Source organism: Temnothorax curvispinosus, unplaced genomic scaffold (genome assembly GCF_003070985.1).
Source record: "Temnothorax curvispinosus isolate PA1 unplaced genomic scaffold, ASM307098v1 QBEX01004926.1, whole genome shotgun sequence".
NCBI classification, from domain to species: Eukaryota; Metazoa; Arthropoda; class Insecta; order Hymenoptera; family Formicidae; genus Temnothorax; species Temnothorax curvispinosus.
Window position 1 is genome coordinate 174,582 of NW_020214706.1, and position 24,201 is coordinate 198,782.

Sequence of the window (24,201 nt, forward strand, 5' to 3'; positions counted from 1 at the left end):
GTTATCACTCTCCCATATAACAATTTGCAAATGTACTAACCCGGAAATTAATTATTTTGCAGAAAAAATACTTGATTAATCTCCTTGCATATTATTTAATTATTTTTACTTCACAGTGCGCGCGCGAATCCTGCAAGCTTCGTTTTTACAGGCTTAATGGCTGAGAATGGCTATTTAAATTCTTGCGTGAGATTAGAATAAAAGAATAAGCATATAAATAAAGAACTTGAGAATTACATCTTTCGAAATCTTGACGATGGTCCTGTTGAACCACCGGGGACCACGGTAGCTGCGTCACTGGCCCCGGTATACGTGCCGCTCGGCAAGCGTGCCCCCGGGAGCCTAATCGATGCGTCGTCGCACGCGACTGCGTGCTTTTATCGTTGTCACGCACATAATTAATTTAATTTAGTCTAATATGTTGGCCCAGCGCGCCAGGCAGCGATTGTCGTTCCGATTGTTTGCACGGAAACGCCAGCGTTAACCCCGGCCGGTTCGCCGAACACGATATTCGTATCCGTCAAATTTCGGCTGAGGAAGAATAAATCCTGCTATATCGTGTTGCAGGTCGCACGAGTGAATTTATTATGAACCGCCTTTGCAACTAACAATAAGTACAAGAAAAATGTTCGTAGCAACGTACTTTACACGAGATTATTTACGTACCTAATTGTAATAAATTTTCTGATATCTCGATAGTCCTGCCTTACATCAAAATGTGTATATTTCATGCTACATGTTATTGTGCTATGATAGTCGGTGAGGTCCGCCTTCATTTTGAAGAATTATTAAGGTATTTTAGCTGAGAGAGCGAGAGACGATAGGAAATATAGTCATATTAAATATTAAAACTCTAAAAGGGTTTGTTTGTGCGCACCTAGAGACAAGAGAGGCAATTTATAAATCGATTAATGTTCTCAGAGGGATATAAAAGATCCCTCAATGTTTCTTTTTCTACTTCGTAAAAAGAAATATATTTTTCAATCGAGCGTCATTATTTCAAACTTCGAAAGAACCCTTTCTTTACTCTCGGACACGTATACCTAACGCTAGAAGTCGTATACGAAGGAAACGTATTATCTTCCCCCCTCGTCGATCCGGCGAATTCGTTCGGCAAATGACTCACCTGAACACGAACTTCCGGGAGGTTGACCTTCATGGCGAGCTCCTCCCTGGAGTAGACGTCCGGGTAGTGGGACTTCTCGAACGCTCTCTCGAGCTCGTGCAGCTGATAGGTGGTGAAGGTTGTCCGGTTGCGACGGTGCTTCTTCTTGCCCCCGTTGCCGTTTATGTCCTCCCCGCAGCCTGCGCCGAGCTCCTCGTCGCTGCCGCCGCCGGTGGAGTTGCAGCTGTTCTCACCTGGAAGCCGCGACAGAGAGAGAGAGTGTGGTCAGGTCTCCTCGGAAACGGTCGTTACGGGTAATAGAAGCGGTAATGGTGATCGATTTATCCGGAGTCGCAGCTATTACCCCCATTATGCGCGCATAATAGTAGCTATTAGAAGTGCTGCAACGCGTGGCCGCGCGGAATCGCGTGCTCACGTGTGCGTGCGTGCGTGCGTGCATGAGAAACGCATGTATGGGTGGACTTGATCGCGCGCTTTAAAGCGCTCGCGCTGTTCGCGCCTAGATTTCTTTCCTTTCTTTCTTTTTTTTTCTTGCGTTTTGTGATCGAGCAAGCGCGAAATACGACGCGTTACGCTTCGTTGAATGTAAAAGAGACAACGAGGATTAATTAAAGTATTTGACGTTTAATGTATGCGATGCTTAAGGGGAACGGAAGGACGCCAGTTATGGTTCGACGGGTGGATTACTTTTCTCGGCGAGAGCATATATACAGTATCGGTTGTCATATTTCCTTTATATGTGAGGATACAATGTAATCTCACAGTGAGCTTGCAAAAATAAAATGTGAATCAGCACTAACAGCACGATACACCATTATGGAAGTTAATAAACGTTCTTCCCATATGATTTCTCCGGATAACGAAGCGAATGAACTAAATTGCTATTTTTTTCTTTCGTCAGTAATTTGAAATAAATAAAAGATACTTCTTTCTTTATGATATTAAAGTGGAAGATTGGATATTGGTTATTGAGAATAAAGCTGCTAGAAAATTATTTATATTTTGAAAAATATGAAACACAATAAAATGTTTTATAAACGGAAGTAATAGCGCGGGTAAAATGTATTTTTCTCTAATAAATTAATAATAATTTTTGACATCAAATCAAGCTCCTGAAATATTTTTTAAAACAGATTTGTTACAAAATATGAGTTTCTGTCTCTCATAAGAAAAATTTAATAAGAAAAATTATATATGTGCAATATATGAAAAAATAATGAAAATATGTATGTTTGTATAAAGTATATTGATATTTAACATGACTGATATAAAATAATTTATTTAAATGATTTGTTAAAACTCTATATTTCTGGATATAAAAATAGGTCAGGATAAGTTTGTGTATTTACGATTAAGGCATAAAACGAGTAGAGTATACGTAATTCAAGTCGGAAACGTTCTCATTTTTAAGGTGCTCGAAGGATGTTCTGAAATCTAATCGTTCACGAGAAGAACACGAGCATCGCCGTAAGTGCGCGTTCGCACGCACCCTTTTTATACCCAGTGACACTTTGTATTTGTGTAACTAGGCTCTATCGTTTCGTCGCCGCTTATCAGGCGCTTCATTAAGGTGACGGGCCACATCGCCGCGTCGTTATCATCGTTAACGAAAGGATCAAGCGAAAGCGACGGGGATTTATTTACGCTGCTGAACAATCACGCGATCATTTTCATTGCAAATAACGACGACGCATTCCATCGTATTTGTGTATTTAGAAACGTATGGCCACGGCATTCGTGCCCCGGTATTCCGGTCGAGGTCTAATCGATTTAAGCGCGGAATTAATTGTCCGACCGACTACGATATGCCGTGCTGGGCGCGCACTGTGCTTAATTGTTTCACTGTCAAAGCGCAGGTGCATTGTAATGAGATTTGCATTGGCGATGACAGCGCTGGCGATGACATCGTGTTTGCCCGTAGTCTTGGAAAGTATAAGTTTCTTTGATACATGATATCGCATATTTCTATTTAATTTAAAACAACTGTACCGTAAAAAATACCGTAAAAAACTTCAAAAACAAATTGTGAATATTTGGCAGTAGATTTTATATTTATCTAGTGATTTATAGTTATTTAGTGAAAATGTATTATACCGGGGACATTTGATTTACATTATTAACTCTAAAATCCATATCCACTTTTAAACAAAAAATCTGATTTCGCGTCATTTCTTCGAGCAATTGCTTGATATTCATTGTCAGTTTTAAATTTAATTTTTATTTCAATTTTATCTCAAAAAAATTTTTCTCTCAAAAACAAATGTTGCTCACGTACATTACACGATTTGGAAAGTCCGCTACTTCGGGTAAAAATCCTACTACTGTGTCTTACCGTGCACTTTTACTTTACTTTCGTATAAATTACAATTTTCTTCGTAAATTACACGATCGTCGCATTTCCAGACCGTGCAATTTCGCGGATTAAATCATTAAGTGAGTAATCACTGGGTAATTTTCGAGCAGTTTGCGTCGCTGTGAGAGAACTTAAGGCGCGTCAACACGCGGCACTTCCACCGAGCTATTACGCTATCTCTTTCCTTGCAAATTACACCTTTCGTTGAGGTTGATGATTGCTCGCGTCTGAACGACCAATCAGAATTCACATTATTTTCATTTTTGAGGTAATATCGTTCGAAAGGCGGAATTACTCCACGATTTCCTTGTATATTAGGTTGCTAAATAAATATTAATTATACGAGAGATTTTTTAATTGGCATTAAAAATACATTATTTTAATTTTGCAAAATTGATCCGAATGTTATCTGTATATTAAGGATTTGCATAATACGTAAGTTACACAAATGTTGCGACAAATTTTATGATAGTTTTGGATAAAAATTGAGTGAGTAATTAAATGACAAATAAAAATACATTTTAATCTGTCGTTTCACAGTCCTGTCTTGGCTCTGCTAAGATTAATACGACTGCACGCTATTACACAATGCGGAACGCGTTGCGCTCGCTGGGCGAACTATTACGCGATCATTTTCCCTGCAAATTACATCCATCCCGGGTGCTGCGGTTACTCGTCGACGAACGCCCGATCAAACCTCGCATTATTCCCGTCCCCGAGTGTAATATCGTCCAAGAAACCGAACGGCACCACCGACGAAGAGATTGATCCTGCGGGACCGCGGCAGCAAATAGGTATTTTCCACCGTGCGCCCCTCCTTCCGCTAACCCCTCCTTTCGTCCTTCGCGTCCGCTCCCGTCGTAAATCCTAACTTCAGCCCGATCCGTCCTGTAGACGTAGCGATCAAGGGAAGTTTCTCTTTTGGGCAGCACCCCCTCCAGAGATCCCCTCCCCCCGACATATATATATATATATATATATATATACACATACATATATATGCGGATATACATATATCCAGGTACTCTCTCATTAACTGCATAATTAGTCTTCTCTCGCGTCGCAGCGCAGCGCGTTAGATCGAATTGTGGGGGGGTAATCGAGTGGCTCGATGGCGGCGTTCCGCGCGCACTCGCGCGAGCGTGCGCAGCTGCCTAGCACGGCACGCATCCTACGATCACGCGCACGCATCCAACACGCGCGCGCGGCGCTTACGCATCCCCGACGTATAGCTTCCTCGCGAGAAGCTTTGCCCGGCACTAACCAACAACCTAATAACCTTGCCTTGGCTGGCGATTGACGCGCGCTTGTACCGGCTAATTATCAACAACAATCAATAATGGTCCTCTCCCTCCCACCCTCGGGAGTGCCGACGCTACCGTCCCGCCGCACTGCCCCCTTATCGCATTTTCCGCCTCTTCTTCGGCATCAGTCTCCTTCCAATCCTTTCCGTCCCCTTCGTCATCCTCCCACGCTATCTCCTTCGACATGTATCCGCTTTGGTGATTACTCTGTTTTAGTTTGATCTCCTTTCTTTCCTCAAGGACAGGTTTATATGGAACTAATCAATTATAAACCAGCTATTAAACGGCTGCGAGATAATTTTATGTAGAAATATTTGTCAGTTTTTTGAAAGGAATTTTGCTTAGAAACTCAGAAACAACATCTACTATTTTTTATATTTTTACATGATTAATGCATTCTATATTTTTATATATGGAAACATTTAGATGCTTCGTTTAAAGTATAAATACACTTACAGTATACACGAAAATGGAAGCAGTTTCCTAAATCTGAATTGATACGTTATTTAATGTAATTAAAACTGTTTCGTATCAGAAAACGCACAGTAACTCGATATATAGGTATGTGTAAGAAACTTAACAATGTTATCGTTACTTTAAACTTCTCGGTAAATTTTAATTATCCAATCGTGAGATTGCAAGACAGAAATTGCGAATGTTTGTAGATTCGTGGCGGTTGAAGGTTATTAACTAATTTAATTCAGCTTTCCGAAAGACGTGCAGCCATGCGTGCATGCTAAAAGTTTATTCGTGCATCATGCTCCGTGAAGTTTAACCGCCACCCGATAGAAGTTGGAAATTTACACCTGGAAGTTGCGTGTCGTCATTCTCACTCTTAGGCATTAGTTCCAATATATAAAAACGTCTGAAAAAATTGAAATAGATTGCATGAAGTAAATTTGCATTTTACACATCTATTGATTTGGGCATACATGTGTACTGTACACCGTAATATAAATACATATAGCGCGAATTAGAGATGCCATCGATTCTCCATAATTTTTTAATATCTGCAAATAAATGACTGACACATTACGCGAGACGTAGCCAGCCGAGCAATTTTATCTCAATTATTTATCCGTCCATATCGAAAAATTACAAGGGGGCGGGGAATAAGTATGAAATATCCCACGCTCACATATGTTGTTTGCGCGCGACGATTGCTCCGTATGGATATTCACAGAAGCGGATTTCTGTGATGCGGGGGGGGGGGGGGGCGTATACACGTCTGACTCGAATAACTGGATGCCTCGTGTGTATGTGCGCGGATACGTCTGCGCAATAATTGGTTTCGGTCGGGACAGAGTAACCATCGTGATTAAATCCTACGAGGCAGCTGCAGGGTGGCGGAGCGCCGTCGCTCTTACTACTTGCCGCCCTGTTATATCGAGGAATACATCCCCGATATAACGAGAACGACCTGCATTTTCGTGGATTAAACGCGACACTATGCCCGGAAAGCGAAAGTTTATGACATTATCCGAGAGCCGAGATCAGAATTGGCTGGAGGCGGTTGAGAATCAAAGAGCGTTGACCACTTTCCGCGCGTTACGAAGATTTACGAGAAATTTGTATTGTAATGTTACGAATTTAAGCTAAAAAAAAATTGACAAGTCTATTTTTGCAATGCATTTTGTAATATTTGTAACAAAATTAAATAAACTCTTATTAAAAGGAATAAGACACAGATACGAAGAATTGTTTTTGTAATGTGTCTGCTTTGGTATATTAAAATTTTATGTTACATCACAAAAATTTTATATCACGTGAAAAAATATATTTATGTATATAAGTAAGACAAATTTATTTAAATCAGGTCCTGTTATAAAAAGATCTATCAAAAACTGTCACGTTGCAAAACGTAGGAATTAACTAATGCAGTTTTCATGTTGCATTCTATCGGGGTCCTTATTCTGCTTATTGTTAGCGTGTTTCGGGACCCGCGGAACAAGTAGAGCGTTTTACGTTTTCTGCGTTCTCATCGGCGCGAGTAGGAGCGTCCTGATGAGCAATTTTGTGACACGATCTCGGAGAGGGATGAACGAGACAGTCGTCGGTATTTCGCGTTCACGAGCGACGAAGGAGATGGTATCGCGCAGATGCAAAGCGGTCCTAGTCGGTTCTCTAGCTACTTAAGAGATTGACACGGCGAGATAGTATAATGGACGGAGCGGTTGGAGAGAGGAGAGATTCGTGGCTTCGCTCCCCGGACCGGCCACCGGCTCTAATGGGCCAACACTGATCGCTGATAAATTTCAAAACGCCGTGGGGGCCTTTTGATTCTTCTCGGCGGCTTAATCGAGTTAAGTCGTCGATTGAGGTGCGCGTTAGCGGCGAGTTAATGCGCCGCGCGTCACTCCCCGGAGAACGATAGCACACGCAATCGTGTCTGTAAGTGCGATGTAAAATGCACGAGACGAAGCTAGTGTTTTCACATAGGCCGATGTTTTATCATTTGCTTACATTACTTAAAGCAGTTACGTTAAAAATTGTTTTCGGTATATTTCTAATTTTTAACTATCACATTTATATCGTTTGTAAATCTTTGGCTAATGCCCATGAATGACTGGTATTTATTATCGTAATGCACTCTACCTTTCTCAGAGATTACATTTTGTGTGGAAATAGAGTAAATCAATGATCAATAAAAAAAATTCCGCTAGTGTATCGTGGTATTTTGTCAAATATATGTTCTCTAACTTTGATAGACAGCATTTTCGTAAATATCAACAATATTCAGTTTAATCGACATCCGAGCGAGCGGATCGCGTATCCGTGATGGGAATAAAAATTTATCGCTCTGTAAAATTTAGCGACGCGGTCGAGCGGGAAATGGGTCTTAAAAAAATCATCAGATATGTCAAAAGTTACGCATTGTTAGGCGCTTATTAAAAGCGACTAGCTCGGGTAGTTCAGTTCGTTTCCCTGTTTGTTAATGTAAACCGCATATATCCCAAAGCGCGCATTTAATATATTTACCACCAGCAAATGTCGCGAATGATGAATTAGAGGTAAACGAATTGATTTCAACAAATATATGAGCTTTCGCGAATCAGTCGTGGACGATGATATCCAACTGCCGCTCAAATTAATTAATGTCCCGTTGGCATTTGTTAAAGGAAAGTCATACTTTGGCGTATAAAACGAGAAGCCGGTCAACCGCCAATCAAGTGTCAAGATGGTTGCATGAAACCGATGAACTTTCGCGCTTTTTTAGACATCCGTAATCCAATATTATTTCGCAATGACAATTTTTTTCGCGCGGTTATTAGATCAGACAGCTCGGTATTCCGAGATAACGATTTCGTAGAAGCTTGAAAATTCTATCACAATGTTGTTACGCCGATGAAAATTGCGGTATACTTTTCGTATTCGTCGTTCTTATGACTCGTAGATCCTTAATTTGTAATCGTGAGAACGATTAAGGTAGAGTGGCTGATATAAAAATTAATAGTTGATGCGAAAATTGCGCGAATTCGGCGATATCAAAGATGAAGAAGGATGGATGCACGATGATTTTGTAAACTCGGTGATGTCGCGCGGAATGTGTACATTAAATTCGTGCCGCGTATTTAATTGAATTTCCTGTCCAATATTGATACGACTAACGCGGTATCCATAATCAAAAACTAGATGCCCGAAATGATTAATATTCCGATCTCGGTGCTATTTTAGTTAACTCGCCTGAGAAGAGCTGATCATCAGAATCGTTAAATCCAGCGCTAATATACCTTTAATGACCGAATACTTAGTTTAAATATCACATTTTTAGAACGTAATACTTTATTTAAAATGTGATGCGCTATTTATCTCGATCATTAAGCCGTTTTTACGTAATAAAAGATAAAATTTCTAATTACTGAAAATTTTCTTTGCCCCTTTCCTCTGTTGATATACATAATTACTACACATAGTTAATATACATAGTTGATAATCTACCGGTCTAGCGTTCTATTATGCAAAACAAATTCCGCATATTACAGAATACTTTGCTATATAGATCCGTTATTTTTTATTTCTTATTCATCACAATTTATTCATCACTATTTATTCATCCCTATTACCACTATTGTGCTCAATTGTGCATTTACGTCTCGCTGAGATGGTATTTTTATTGTCAAGTCAATTATATAAACGTTTCTCGAGCGTTTTTCGACACGTAAAAAATTTTCTCCGTGAAAAACGGGATTTCTTCGCGGATCCTGCTCGATATTCGATGCAGGATACACCGTGCCGTCGTTTGTACTTAAGCACGGCTGTCGATTCGGAATCTAATTTCCTTGATCGGGCGTGGGAGGAGACGGTGGTGAGACAAGGAGAGACGGAACGGGGGAAGAAATAAGAGAAAGAGGAAAGGTATGCCGTCACACAGAGGGCTTAGCTCGCCGACCAAAGAGGATTACAGAATTTGTCTTCTCGTGGACCATCACCGGTGTCGTTCCTTCCTCTCCCTCCTGCCTTGTGTCTTCCTCTCTTTTGGTTTCCTCCTCCACCTCCTCCTCTCGTCCTCTCGTCCTCTCGTCCCGACTCTTTCAGTTTTTATCTCCGGAACGAAACGCAATGGCCACTTTGCGCGGCACAAAGTTTCGACGGAAATTTCTTCGTAAAAGCCACTGTCACCTGTCGCGCTCTTTAATCCGACGCACGTATCGATCCTCGGGAGAAGTGTCTCCGCCCGCGCGACGATGCCCTTTCGCTCGCTCGAGACACAGCGAGAGGCGAGTGTTTTTATTACCCCGCGGTAGTACTTAATGCCGGCCAATACCACCCAGCAAATTTAATTTATTTAAAGCACTCGCAGTCGGATCATCGGGAGCTGTTAGTCGAGTTAATTGACGGGGGATTAATAAAGCGAGCGAGAAAGGGAAAGAGCGAGTAAATTAGCGAACTGGTTTCCGATCGATATCTCCGGCGAGGTTTTTCTTCGTCGGCGTATAAGCGAATGTAAAACGCGTTATCTCTCCTACACGGGAGATCGGGCCGGTTACATTAGTACTTCCCGGTTTGCGATAAATTAAATTTCTGGATGACCGATGCCGATGCAGGAGGTAACGGTCGCGTTAATCGATAACTGAGTTAACAAAACAGCCAGTGAGTAAATTACTTCGTAAGTTGGCGCATGTAATCGCGACAGCCTTTTTTTTCCTTCGTCGTTGTACACACACACACACACACACACATATATATATACACCATCAGCTGTTTACGAAGAAGCGAAAAGGCAGGCAAGGGCGCGCGCGCTTAATCTCTGACATAGGATGAATATTGAGTTCGTCGATTATTCGTGTACGGGATATCGAATTATTAAATCGTCAGGCAAGCGCGCGCGTATGTGTGTATCGCACAACAACGCTCGAGGTAATATTCTTAAGCTGTCATCGGGTTCTTGTCGCGAGGATAGAGTTTCCACCTAAGCGGGTCAACGTGTCCGTCGAGTAGAAAATGCTAAGACAGCACGCAGCGGTACTTAAACTGCACATCGCGAGAAGCACCTTCGAAACAATATGCCAGCTTCAGAAATAATGCAACGTAATTAACATATTTAGCTTTCTTTGGAATATCGCTAAAAATATTCCTCAAGTGTAGATAATAATTGCAAGCTGGATTATGAAAACACGTTGGCGTTTATAACACTAACTTTATCCTCGAGGTTCAAATGAAAATTCTTTCGTATAAAATATAAATCTCGTTTCTTTTTTGGTTCTTTTTCAATTCTTACACCGTTAAATTTGTAATTTCAAATTATACTCATTTTTAACCATTCCTATAAGTCGCCATTGCTTCTACTCAATATGTCGTTGATTTAACTAAACTAATGAAGTTAAAATAAAATACTGCAGTTTTGTGTTAAAATAATAAATTTCGACACATGGTGGTTAAAAATAATAAAATGTTATTTAATTCAAGGGATTGGTTTAAATTTCATTCCTTAATATTTAATAGTGTATATTTAATCTTGTCTCGAATCGAGCGACCGTCCGCCTAATGATGGACGCTGATTTTTCGATATTACCGCGTGTGCGGAGCACGCAATCTTCCACTAACGTTACCGCGCGTAAAATTCGCGCGGTCGACCTCGCAAGACTCGCGGGAGAGAGAGAGCGTCGTTTCCGGATGCACGTGCGTAGAGGTCAAGGTGGACGAAGACGGGAGGGGGAGAGAGGTACGATTTATTTTGTTTACGTTACCTCTCGCGTAGTTTATAGCTCGTGACGGCGCGGGGCCTTCGTTATAATAGTAATCAACGGGCGGGCGGGCGGGCGGCCCCTCGTTATCGTTACTAGTTAATAATTTAATTGTTCGGTGGCGTGCGGGTTTTATTGGGATATCTCTGCCGACATCGCGCGCCGTGTTGCGCGCGCGAACGTATATTCCGTGGGCGTGCGTGCTGCGTGCCGCTTTACCAGCCGAAAGGCCGCGTGTGCGGCTCGCGTACGCGGCTCCGCACGCGTGTGATGTGCGCGCACGGGCATGCACGCACGGCAGACACGCACGCACGCAAAGCAGGCAGACGGAGTGACTGACTGACGGCTCGCATACACACACATACACCCGCGGCCTGAATTATCCAGGCGTCAATATTAATCGTGGTAATGACGTACCAATTGCTAATCGCTGCACAAATTACGCCAATACTGCGCTGCGCGAGCGTCTCTACTTCCGCCGTGTCTGCCAGTATATACCCGATGCCTCGCTCGCTCCCTTCCGCGCGCTGTTTACCCTCGTCCTCTCTCGCTCTCGCCTTCTCCGTCTCCCGACGTATCTTCGCGGCGTATCCTCCACGTTTACGCCGATGTATGCAGACTTCCGTCTCGGCGTAGTCGAGCTATCGATCACGAGGCATTTCGGTATCCGAGCGCAGTAAAACAGATTCCGCGATGCCCGGTGTACGATTGATCGGTGACACACGCGCGCCAATTACCACTCGCAAGCCTTAATCGCAAGCGGTAATCCGGTTAAACTGCCGCGAAACGTCATGGCGCCGGTGCCGCCCCAGAGGAAAATTTTGCGTATCTAATCGTCGTCGAAATGTCGATCAATTAGTCTTGCGACAGTTGTTACTGCGGAAATTGCATTTACGAGGAAAAAAAACAACGAAACCATTTGAAATGTGCGAATTAAATAATATATTCCGCAAGGAATTTATCCAGATATTCCGTGATGTGAAAAGAAATATTAGTTTAAAACGATTATCGGAAAGAAGTCTTCGTCAACGACTAATCAATATTTTTATTTTGCATGTCCGTATTGTTTCGACATCAATTATGTGCGTTTAAGGAAATTTTGCTGCTCTAATATCTTTAACCCTCGCAACCTGAGGTCGTTTTTTTGACGAACGAAAAATGATGATATTTTCTGTTTTATCGAAGATAATGATTCCGAGTAGTTATTTTCATAACAATATTTATACTTTTTGTTACTTTTGATTTCAATAAAAATGTTCATATAAAAAAATTTTTATTTTATAAATCGAAAACTTGTTTTTTTTTTTTAATATAAAATAAGTAAGGTAAGGTAAAAAACGACTAGATAAATTATATGAAATTCTAGAGCAGATATGGGCAGCAAGAGTTAATAATGCACGCGCGGTTATATTCCGAAAAGGGAAAATAGTACTGACGAGTTTTGTGGCGAATTTAGCGTGTAGTAGAGGTCAACGATTGGAGTTCAACTTTTCCATTTCTTGCACGGCTGCGTTCAATTTGCGATCGGACCGTAAGTGCGAAAAGTTTGCTGTCGAAAAAACAACGAGACGTAATCGCCGATGCCCCCCGTACTCACGGTCGTACTCCCGTGTGTTGTCACGCGATCGAAATTGCTCCCTCTATAACAAAGCGCTTTTACAAGCGGCGCTCCGGCCCGACGCGACGCCCTTACGTTACGTCTGTAGAACTGTGGTAATTTTTGCAATATAGACATTACCACTGGTACACAAAGGCACTTAGGAACTTTAGACGTAGATTGATTTTGTGACTTCGCCGAGACACTATCTATTCGCAAGAATTTCAAATCGAAAGCTTCAAAAGACAATCGTCATATTTACTTGGAAAGATATAGAGAGATATAACATAAAATGCAAAATAAAAAAAATATAGAAAAAAATTGTGAATATTTGCCTTTTAAGACTCGATCGAAGCTTGAACTTCGAAATAGCCGGAGAAAAAGAGAGAGAAAAAGCGTACGATACTTGAATAAACGTGTAAACGTAGCAAATGAGTATACATATTGATTCGTATTGCCGACGCGCAAAATGTAGATGTTGCATTTTAAGTTGCAGTTGTACGTTGATAAGTGCGGGTAGGTCGTATATCAGAGCCTGCGATCAGATTAGCGTCAATTTAGCGGTAAAAGCCAGGTCGTAAATATTTCCTACAAACTCGAATCAGATGAAGCGAGGTAATGCACGTATACACACACGCGCCATAAGTAATGAAATTGTGATAACGCGACTCATGCCAGCGAGGAAAAATATGAATTTTTCAAACGGAAAAATATAAAACAAAATATCTATTTATTCGCAAGATAATTGTTTCGGCAAGGTGTCCCGGTTATACGCATTCGAGTTTATTATTCCATACGACATAATTGATATTTACGATTGTCATGACAGTAGCTTCGCGTATTTGTCGAGGAATCATATAATTTGATCGTCAAATGATTAATTCTTTACTTTGCAAAGAAGCGATTTATCTTTTTACATTGTGCAAGTATGTACTTTACTTTTTTTTTAATTTAAAATGATAAATTATTTTATTTTTGTCATGTGCTGATCAAGTTTTTCTAGACGAGTCAGTTTTGTCGCGCAGATCATTTTATGAAATCAATTATTTACTGCGAATAAATAGTGTGTTCGAGATCGTTGCGGATAATAATGTCGCGGTAGTTTATCATAATTAGCATGGGATATTATCAGTCGCGCGCACGATTAATTGTGGCTCCGTTCTCGGAAAGATGACTTGGTATTGGGAATTGAATTAGACGGAATAATTGTGAAACTTGCAAGGCAGATGATGAAATTATGAAGCGGAAAGTTAACGACGTTAGCACGGCGTTAAAAGGAATTAGACAATCGCTGGGGAATTCCGTAACACGACGAAGAATTAATTCGAAATGTGTTAACGTCGCTGTCCACGTATGTCGCGGGATTGATCTCGCGTACTGAAAGCGATTTCACATTTGTTTGACTAATACACGTTGTTTAATCGGCTTATCTCGCCATTATCCATCTTACGCTTTCTATCCTTTTCATCGGTCGGGGCAATAAGCGCAAGTTGCAATATATCTTTCCAATACGACAATATTAATGATTACGATGAATTACACGTAAAAGCGAAGAATTATTCACGAACAGTGAGCACTCCGATTGATAAAAAGAAAAGAACCTCTCTGTCTCGCGCGCGTGATATTTGATTAACAGTAAAATTTTATTAACAGTATCGGTGTAAATAATATATACATTAATCTTTATTTTAAAAACATAAGTTGCATATGGGAATAGTGTGATACGTTTATCGAAAATAAAAAAGATGTGCAAAATTTAATAAATTTAAAATAAATGAAAATACAAGTGAACTTTATGAAAAAGTCATGAGATATTTATTGAGAACATCAGTTCCAAGCTTTTTCAGCTGTGTTATCGATTCTATAAAAGACAATTATTTGCTAAATATTATTTATATATTGCCATATTAACTATTTTCTCTATAAGTTAGATACAAAAAGGGAGCAATTGTAAAGCTCCTTGTACAGCGCATACGAGGATAATACGGCATCAATCATCTTGCATCAATAAATCGATCGCTTCACCGTCTAACTTCAGCAGTAATTTATGCTTAACGCGATTTGACTTTATTTCGGGAGATCGGAAGCTAAAACGGGAGACTGACAAATACCAAATTCGCAACGTAGCACGGTGACACGTGTACAAATAACGCGTATCGCGTTCGTCGTGCACGTCGCGACAATGGTCATTCGTTATTCCACCGAGTTAATTTCGATCAATCGCGGCCGCACGGTAGACGACCGATTCCCGCTGAAGATAACAGACCTGTTAGTCCCCGTGTTAAAACTACAAGAGCGATAGAAGAGGTGATGGTGGAAGAAGCGCGGGGAGGAAAGAAGACGAGGCAGGCACGATCCATTAGTAGGCACGTCAATTCACCTCTTAAGAAGCGACTTAAAGCCGCTTCCACCTATCTCTTCTCTTCCCCCCATTTTTCTCTCTTTTTTTCTGTCTTCCTCGTCGTTTCCTCTGCTCTCCTTCATACTTATTAGTGGCGAGTTGGCTCTCGCCTTTTACCTCTTCTTTCTTCTCGCGCGTACGGTATCATAATTAATGATAATTCGATTAGCGGGACAAGATTGGGTCTCGGCTAAGCAGCCTCCGTCTTTTTCTCAGCACATTTCTCTCGCGGTTGGTCCACCTGGCCTCTTCATAATTTCCTTCGAAAACGATTAACGTAAATCCTCGGGAATAAACGCCGACAATTAATCCTACGTCGAACATATTAAGCTTGACAGGGTTATTCAGGCTTGTTATAGTTTGGAAACAGATAAGAATGACTTTATTCTATATGTGTTTATTCTCCAACTCGATGTAATTTCTTCTATCAACGTTTTCACTTCCGATAAGATTATGAGTTATTTGATTCATGAAATTGAATGAAAAATTCTTTTCTAAATAGAAATATGTGCCCCAGAAAACGCAACAATAATCTTTTTATTGACCAACGTTGCAATATGATATTCGTTGAACTATTCTTATTATATTTTGTACAATTAATCGCAATTAGTACTTTTACCGAAATATATTCTTAATGCAGTTACATTAAAATATATCGCGAACGATATGAGTTCTTTTACACATAAAATATTTTATAAATTAATCATAAACAAACTGGAGTTATGTTAAAAGGACAGCTTTTTGGCCTTGATCATGTTAGGGCTTGATGTAAAAATGAATAAGCACCACGTCAATATATTTCAGTCTCTTTTTTACTTCCTAAAATTTTTCAAAGTAAGTTCATAAGCTAGCAATTTGCGATCGATTAATACGCGATAAGCGTTTCGATAGTTCGTCCTATGATATTTATGCCATTGTTAGTCAGAATGGAAGGCTATTGTTATCGTGAGAAACAATATAACGCTTCGTTGAAAATTAAGCATCGCAACAATCGATCCGCGTGCTCTTGGTCACGAATGTGACTCTCTGACGATGACGCTAATTTATATCACTTACGGCGATAATATCCGATAGCTGTTTGCCCATTTTTTTCGTCCGAGCACCGTACCAATAATGGTAGCGCCGGCACAAAATTGTTTTGTCGATTCCGACCCTTCCGCCGAAAGTGTTGCGTCGATAACTCGCGCTCTCGCCCCCGTTGTGTGTGCGCGCACTTTCAGAATGACACGAACGACAGTTCGTGGGCAGCGTAGGCGAGCCGAGACGAAAGTGTCTCGAAACAGGAATTATCGGATATACGTTTCACCGAGCGGGGAGGCACACGCTCTACCTCCGACCGCTCCGGGTCGGTTCGATCGCTCGATTCGGTTTCGACGCTGAATTAGCGTGTCCGCCTAGTTTAGAGAACGAGATCCGCGTCGCGATACTAACGATTTTCCAATTATACGCTAACGCTACCGACGAGACGCCCATGCCGAACGCTGCTCCCGCCGTGTGGCGTGGAATCACACGTACACGACAGGTGTAGGATTGGTTCCGTGCAGGAAATTGACGCCAAGACCTAAGTGTATATCTTTAGAATGTGATTGGACTTTAGACAATACGTTATTCGTGGTTTTCTAAACTTTATACATTTTAATAAAATAAAAATAATTATAATTTATCTATTTTAATTGTTGTTAGGCAATTGCGCGTTGATGAATTTAATTTTAACTTTATTTTTATCTGTATCGTGTCGTGTCGTTTATAATCTAGGATTTTATCGAAAGATAATCATCTCGTTATAATTTAGACAGACAAACATATTGTCTTTATTTTGAATTTAATTATTTTATAAAAGTTTCCCTCTCTCTTTTCTGTCTTCTTATAAGACATGATTATTTCAGCACTAAATGGAATAATAATTACGAAATACATAGAGTTTCATTATATTTATGGCTCGAATTTAAACGTATATTATTCATTGATCGCGACGATTAATATCATCGCGATTAGGTGTCTTTGGAAACGTGTAAACCATTAATCATTGATATGTGGTTTATGAACATATGATGAAGTGGTATAAACACGAATTATTTTAATGTAATTAAAATAAAGTAGCGGCTGCATTGTTAGAATAAATCTTTACCAGTTGCGGAAAATACTACGCAAATTAAATAATGCGACGCATAAATGTATCGTGAGAAGGTGAAGAAGTAGTGTGCGGTAAATTGATTACATCAGTACGGTGGAAAATCACGCAACGAACATAATTATTATCTAGATCTACATGTACCTATCTATGCTGTTACTCGTTATTTCATTGGGTTACAACTTTCGTCAATCGTAAGACATATACATATGTAAATGCCGTATTACAATTTTGTTTTATTTTGATTCGAAAAAATAACGTGTAATTATTAATCTTCTTTTACTCTTGCGCCTGTGAGAAAACCAGTTAGTGGAAATAAATTTAATCTCACAAAGAGAAAACTGTAAAACTTTCCAATGCAAAACTTTTCTACTTTTATATTGTATATATCAGAAAAAATATAGCACATGCGCTTACAATTAGTTGAATGAAGCAGCGCAATGATTTTTCAATGTTAAGGTCAATAACTGGTATTTCACAGTAATATTCTAATAATGATTTAATTTTCATTGCTTTGTGATATATTGATAATCGCTGTTAATTTCATTATTGAACAATTATTGCATTGCGCCACTTATTTGTGCGTCCAAATCATTCCCTGATTCCGTTACGTACACTTCTTCATTATTTTTCTTAAATTTTATCCTTGGAATACAGAGGAAATGTACATCGGTCAAACGTGACCCCGGCGATAATTAATCGAAACTCGATCAAACTGCATTACTGGCCCGTAACGCAACTGCCAGACAGGATAGCAAAGCGAACTCGCGGCGCTTGATCGTGCGTCTGTCCGGCAGGATGCAAGATTCAACAGACGCACAGCGGAACAGTTTAGTCTGCTAATCGAATTAGTCCGTAAATGCGAAAAAATGATCGGACCCCGTGGAAAACTACACGCGGCTGTCAGCCGAAATTCAATTAGGTTTTCTATCAATTACGCTATTAACGGGCGCTATTGATTTTTTGTTTTGGGGCAGTGATACCACAAGTTGATATCTGAATACATCCGGCTGAACGTTACTTTGAAACATTCATTCTTAAAATTGAGCGATTTTCGATATCTAATTGTAAAAAGAGAAATTGAAAACTAGTGATTTAATTAACAATTAATAAACAGATTGTGAACTATATAACAAGTTTTTAATTAACAGCCGAACACGATAATGAATAGGTGATTAATGATGTGATAGCGACTAATAAACCATAGACGGATAGTAGCGAAGGAAAGTAATTGGATGGGACGGACAACCGAAGCTACATCGCTAATGGATTTCGAAATCATTTGTAACGGATTTCAGAAGCGTAAGGCGTTTTATAATTTAGAAATCGAGATGCTTTGCATGCCTCTTGAGGAGAAGGGTTTCCTAAAGCTAATATGAGAACTAACTTCTGCGTGCATCAATCCGACGGCCCGAGAAAGCGACGAAATCTTTTGCGAATTTTGATAGAGAAACTGTTAAGAAAAAAAAGCTGTATTTGTATTAGATTAGCTGAGCGGTCTAAGCGAATCGCGAATATATGTAACATTACCCTAGTTTTGTTTTGAATTTTGACAAATCACAAGGACGTTTTCAATATGTCAATGTTTCAGTTTAATCAACGTTCAATTCTTCGCTAACTTGGAAATATTAAACGTCAGAATACTAAAAGAAAAAGCTATTATTATTTTTAAATTTCGAAAGCGAAAAATAAAAACTTAAATTAGATTCTTAATTTCGATTCCTTCGTAAAGGTATTCCCCTTGTAAGGATTATTTCTAGAGAAGTGTAAAAATAATTTTGGGGGGGATATTACTCTAATCTTATGTAATGAGATTATAAGAGGAATTGGTACCGGTATTTTCCTGCGTGTTGGTGTCCTCCATTTCTTGATGAGTCCTTTTATGGCTAGCCAATCCGAGGATCGCGTCGATGCTGTGTCGTGGCGTACTGCTGGCCGGTTTCGGTAAAACGATGTCCTGACTATTCTGCGAGGCCGTGTCGACGAGTTGCTGAGAATCCATTGTCGGAAACTCGTTCGCTGGACTCTTCCCGAAGACTGTTTCGAGTTGGATCACCACCTTCGCCGGTTAAAAATCTCGCGAGTGCAGATGCGGATACACTAAAGCTCTAAAATTGCACGACAAAACTCTTTGGCACACGTGTCCTTCATCGTGAAATGTATTTCGGGTAACATCATGCACTGTTTGAGAAGTATGTCAGTTCCAGAGCAACGTACGTTTATATAACTCATGTATCTTCAGACATCTAATTTCAGTTTCCCATAGATCTCTCTTAGCTGCCGAAATGTTTGTCTGTCAATCGACTAATAAGATCATATTTACCCCAGTGTTTAATCTGGACGTGTTAAAACTGGACGAAACTCATTCAATATACGAAGTTAAATTTTGTAATAAGTTTTCATAGTCACATGTCACCTCTTCACAAGTCATGGTACAGAGCATGGCACTTTTATCAACATTTTCTATTAACACGGAACTGATCTGTCTCTTCTAGCAGTCATTCAAGCAACAATAAGAGTTCGTTCGTCGAATATTCGTTCATCGAAATGTTTCCAAATGTTCATCACCCATACCTGTTAGTACTCAAGAGTAATACTCTTTCGCTATTGTTTACTAACACCAGATTATTGTCCAAAGTCTTTCAACGATTCGTCGAATGATCCGCATCCACCGCGATCACCTACTTAGCTCAGTAAAAGTTAAATCGATTGCGGAAGGAAGCGTATCCTCCAATTTCTTGACAAGACGTCCGACTTCGTCCTCGCTCATTCACTATCGCAGGCGCCAGATGGCTAGATGGAACCTTTACCGTTAAGGTCGAAGCTCTTGAGCGTGCGTCGTGCCAACGAGGACTAGCCGGCCGTCGTCTACCGGGGTAGCCTTTGTTGCAGCTGTACACAACTGTACTCCCGAAGACTACTCGCCGGTGAAAGAGGTGGTCCGGGCATGAGCCGCGCGGAGGCGTGGCCTAGACCGACGAATCGGCACTGCCGTTCGTCGGACTCGCAACCAATCGCGGCAAGGATCCAGGAACATGGCGAGATCAGTGGTGCTCAACCGACTGGGTTTCAGAGGTAACCCTCTCTCTTGGACGGGGTAGCCGCAGGGGTTGAGGGGAGCGGACGGACTCCCATGACGCCGTACGCGCGTCTCGTTCCCACCAAGGTGTACGTGTGAGCGTCACGAGGGTGCTGTTGTGTGCGCGCCTGTCCCTGCGTGTGTACGAGCGTGTACGTGTAAGAGACGAACACAGGACGAACGAGTCCCGCGCGCACACGCGCACCGCGAAGGGGTGGTTCACCTAAACAGAGGTGGATGGTACACACACGCGGCCGGAGTGGGTTGATTCTTGCGGCGGATTCTGGCATCCCCTGTAATTGCCAGAAATGAGGTAAAGCTTACCGCTTACGCCAAGCCTCCTACGCTTCTGGATGCCCCGCGGATCCGCGGGACCTTACGCGCCGCTTTTGTCTGCGATTCATCTATGCACCTACCTGCATCGAGACGGTCGTTTATTCGGCTCGTAGTGATTCGTTTCTGTCCGCAGATTAAAACTGATGTAAATTGCAAATTTGATGAATTTAACTTTTGATGTTGGCACATGAAAATCAATGTTTATCTATGACATTAGAAACCTGACGTTTTATCGAAGTTTTTGCGAGTTTTAAGGAAGCCCGAGAGATTCACCGCGTTCGAAATGATTTTTCCGACAGAGCAAGGTATTTATTTCGCAACTAAAAAGGATAAATTAACATACAAAAATATTATTCCTACGTAACATGAACATCATTTAAAATTTAGTGCGATACAATAAAATGAATAAAATAAAGCCTCGTTTATTCTATTGGCTGTGGTCAAAGTGTTAGTACATTTACGTAATATCATACATTTATATTGATGATTTATGTGTATATTATAGCGTTATACATGTGCATACAATTCCTATGCCACTCACAGAAATGTCACAAGTTCAAATAAATTCTCTCGTTTAAAAACAAATATCGTGTTTGTAGATCCGCGATTATTATCAGAGCCAATGGTATTCTTATCAATTTTACAATCTAACGTTATTGCTGTTTGTGTAATTACTTATTAAAGTTTGAGCCAATCCGCGGTCATATTCAATATTGTTGCAAAATTGCTCGTACGATAAGACGAGAATTTATTTTGGCGAAAACAGTTTTACAGCGTTTTGAAGCGATTTTTTTCTGTTTTACCGTTATTTCCTTCCGCAAACTCCCAAAATTAGCTTCGCGACAAAGAGACGAGAAGTGGACGTTTTCCGGTTACCAGAATGGCGGATCCGGGTTGAAAATTGTTTCTTTTTTCGAGCGGCCGGCCGAAAACCGTGCGCACAAAACGAATCCCCGTTTCCCATTCCACGTTCGATTCCGCGTATCGTCGTTACCATTTGGCGTTTTAGCCCGGGGGGAAGTGTACGCCCACAAAACCGCGCCACAAAAGATATCCGCCTGTAGCGAAACAGTAGCTACTCAAAATCGATCCGACTAAATCGAGGCAAATTATACGTTGCGGAGACGAGAGTTGCTCGCGCGCGCGTTTTCTCTTCCGTTATAGAAAAGACCCCCGCGTGCTCGTTGGCGCGCGACTCCTGGCTGCGTCGCCGAAAATGCACCACCGCTGTAATCGAATTCTGCATGTATGCATTGCACCTCGCGAAAAAGGACCACGCTCGGTGCAAGGATGAATCATAACGATGACGGTATCGATATTGCGTTTACTCATCGTTCACGTGTTTACGATCACGTGTGGCTTTAGAAAAAATAATAACTTGCAAAATAACAACTTACAGTAAAAAAATATAAAAACTTTAATCATCTGGGAAGTAAAGGTAAAAACTTTTTTCTGCTTTCTCTTCTTTCTCTATCTGACTGTGTCTCTCTTTAACAAAATCTATATTTTTCTCTATTTGTATTTAGTAAATAGCAAGAAGAAAAGTAACTCTTTTTTTATCTTGGAATTATTATAATAAAGTGACTTTTGAAAATAAAAATTATATTATAGTTTTAAATTTGATCAATTTTATTAAATTATCTAATTTGTAATAAGTTAAATTGGAAGAAAAATATATATATTACACAATTTACAGATTTATTTGCTAGTATAGCTTTACATTAAAATCTATTCATCATTATGCTAGTCACAATTATTAATATTGATCGAAATTAGCTACCTATTCTTCTAACTTCCTAATTCGTTACAAATTGTAATCAACGTATCGAAATCTTGTCGTCTTTTCTAGTCATATCTTACTAGTCATAGTCTCGCTTTAAAAAAATTAAGAACTTAATTTATCAATGCCGATACAAAGTTGATGACGCTTTTTAAATAGTTTTTTCAAAAATCGAGCAACAGACAAGAAAGAGAAAATTGAGAATCAGCAAGTCAAGATCAGTTTCATTAATTATAGCAATACGTCTATTCATCTCACGTTTGAAAGATTGCGCGAAGGCGATATTCCCACGTGCTTTCTCGGCGCATTGTGTTAACACACGCGCGCGAATATCCCGCGAACAATTTCAACAATGCCATCATTTTCATCGGCGCTCAATCTCCGTTACGAATCTGGCTCGCGGCCCTCGTGGGGCCGGTCAGGCGGGCCGAGCGAAGCTTTTAGGTCCCGCAGAAATCAGATCACGAGTTGCATTTAACCGGATCCCACTTACCGCGATAAATATCTCGACAGAAGGAGCGAGGGATCGGTCCGTGTTAGATCGACGCGTTTATTCCGTGGCCGTTCTATCCCGGCTCCGCTTCCCCGGTGCACTTAGCTCTAGTTTTAGCTAATTTTCCTGACAAAGAAAAAGACAGCGATCTCCCAGTGAACTCTTAAGAGATCCCAAGGTAAAGCCAGGTAGCTGCTCCCGTCCGTTAAATGTTTCGACTTAACCGAAGGACTGACGGCTGACTAACGATTTTTTTAGAAGAAACGGGAGCTACGGTGCGTATAATTTCACGTTACGGAGAGGTACGAAAAACTGTCAATTATTGAGATCTGAAAAGCAAGACGTAATATTTTGACAGTGGATGCAAGGAAAACTGATAACATCTAATTATATATTAATATTAATTCAAATTGATGTAGTTCGTATTTTAACATTATTTTAAATTTTGAAACATATCCACATAATTTATTACGATATCCTAATCTGAATATCGATAACTTTTTTCTAGCATACATATATATCTCAGAGATATAATCTAAGAAAATGGAAAATGTGAAAAATTATAATTTGAAATAAAAATAATACATATTAAGAAAAAAGAAAAAAGAAATATCTTTTCATTAAAATATAACGTCTAAATAAAGGAAAATTTTTGTACGTAAGATTAATGTTTTTTATGAATTATAATTAAATATAATTTTATTTAAGAAAATTAATAAATTTCTTTCTTAATTTTTTTTTATAATCGCATAGTTATTCGAATTTTTTAAAATAAATTACGCGGCAATTATTGAGCAATTAAGTCAAGTGATTACTTGATATTCTCATGCCGTCGAAAGAAATCTCGTCTGCATGAATACGCTGCATTCTTCAGAATAAAAGATACTCGACACCACGTCAAAGCGACGTTTCAAATTGTATAAAAACTCGCTATTCTTCTCCTATCATCCTCGGTCCATCGGAAGCGGATCGTACCGAAATTACCGTAAATTCGGCTTCTGTGTGTCCAGATTTTCCCATTTGATATTCCTCGACTATGTCATTGTGGCGTGTCCTTAGATCCGCCATCGGCTCCTATCGGTTGTTCACAATGGCGCGTGTCCGGCCGTCGAAAGGAGCAACGTCGTGACCTCGAATGCACGCTTCTCTCCAACTGTTTGCAAATCTGACGCGAGTGCTCGGAGCGACGAGCCACAAAGGAAGGACCGCTCTTCGTGTTCATTCTTGAAACTACCGCGAGCGCAGCTGTCCGCACGGATCCGCGATGATCGAGATAAGTCTAATTTTGTGTTTCGGCGGCTCAAGCTCGAAAATCCGCTCCAATTTTCCCTCTCGAGAGATCTTCCATTCTCCTCGGCTTCTCCGCGTCTCTCACGCCCCTCCCACTTTTTTCTCTCGTAAAGATTCGCCTCTCGA

At 40.4% G+C, this 24,201-nt stretch overlaps 1 protein-coding gene across 2 annotated transcripts in view; it reads right to left on the reverse strand.

The window, feature by feature from the left end:
• Positions 1-19,979, reverse strand: part of LOC112454231 (retinal homeobox protein Rx1-like) — a 46,087-nt gene extending 26,108 nt beyond the window's left edge. For both annotated transcript variants that reach the window (XM_025015501.1, XM_025015500.1), the window contains exons 1-2: positions 18,931-19,979; positions 1,127-1,359 (exon numbers count right to left, since the gene is read on the reverse strand). In XM_025015501.1, the coding sequence (XP_024871269.1) occupies positions 1,127-1,359; positions 18,931-19,099 (402 nt within the window). In that variant the 5' untranslated portion in view covers positions 19,100-19,979. The remainder of the gene's footprint in view (positions 1-1,126; positions 1,360-18,930) is intronic.
• Between the last annotated feature and the right edge of the window lie 4,222 nt (positions 19,980-24,201).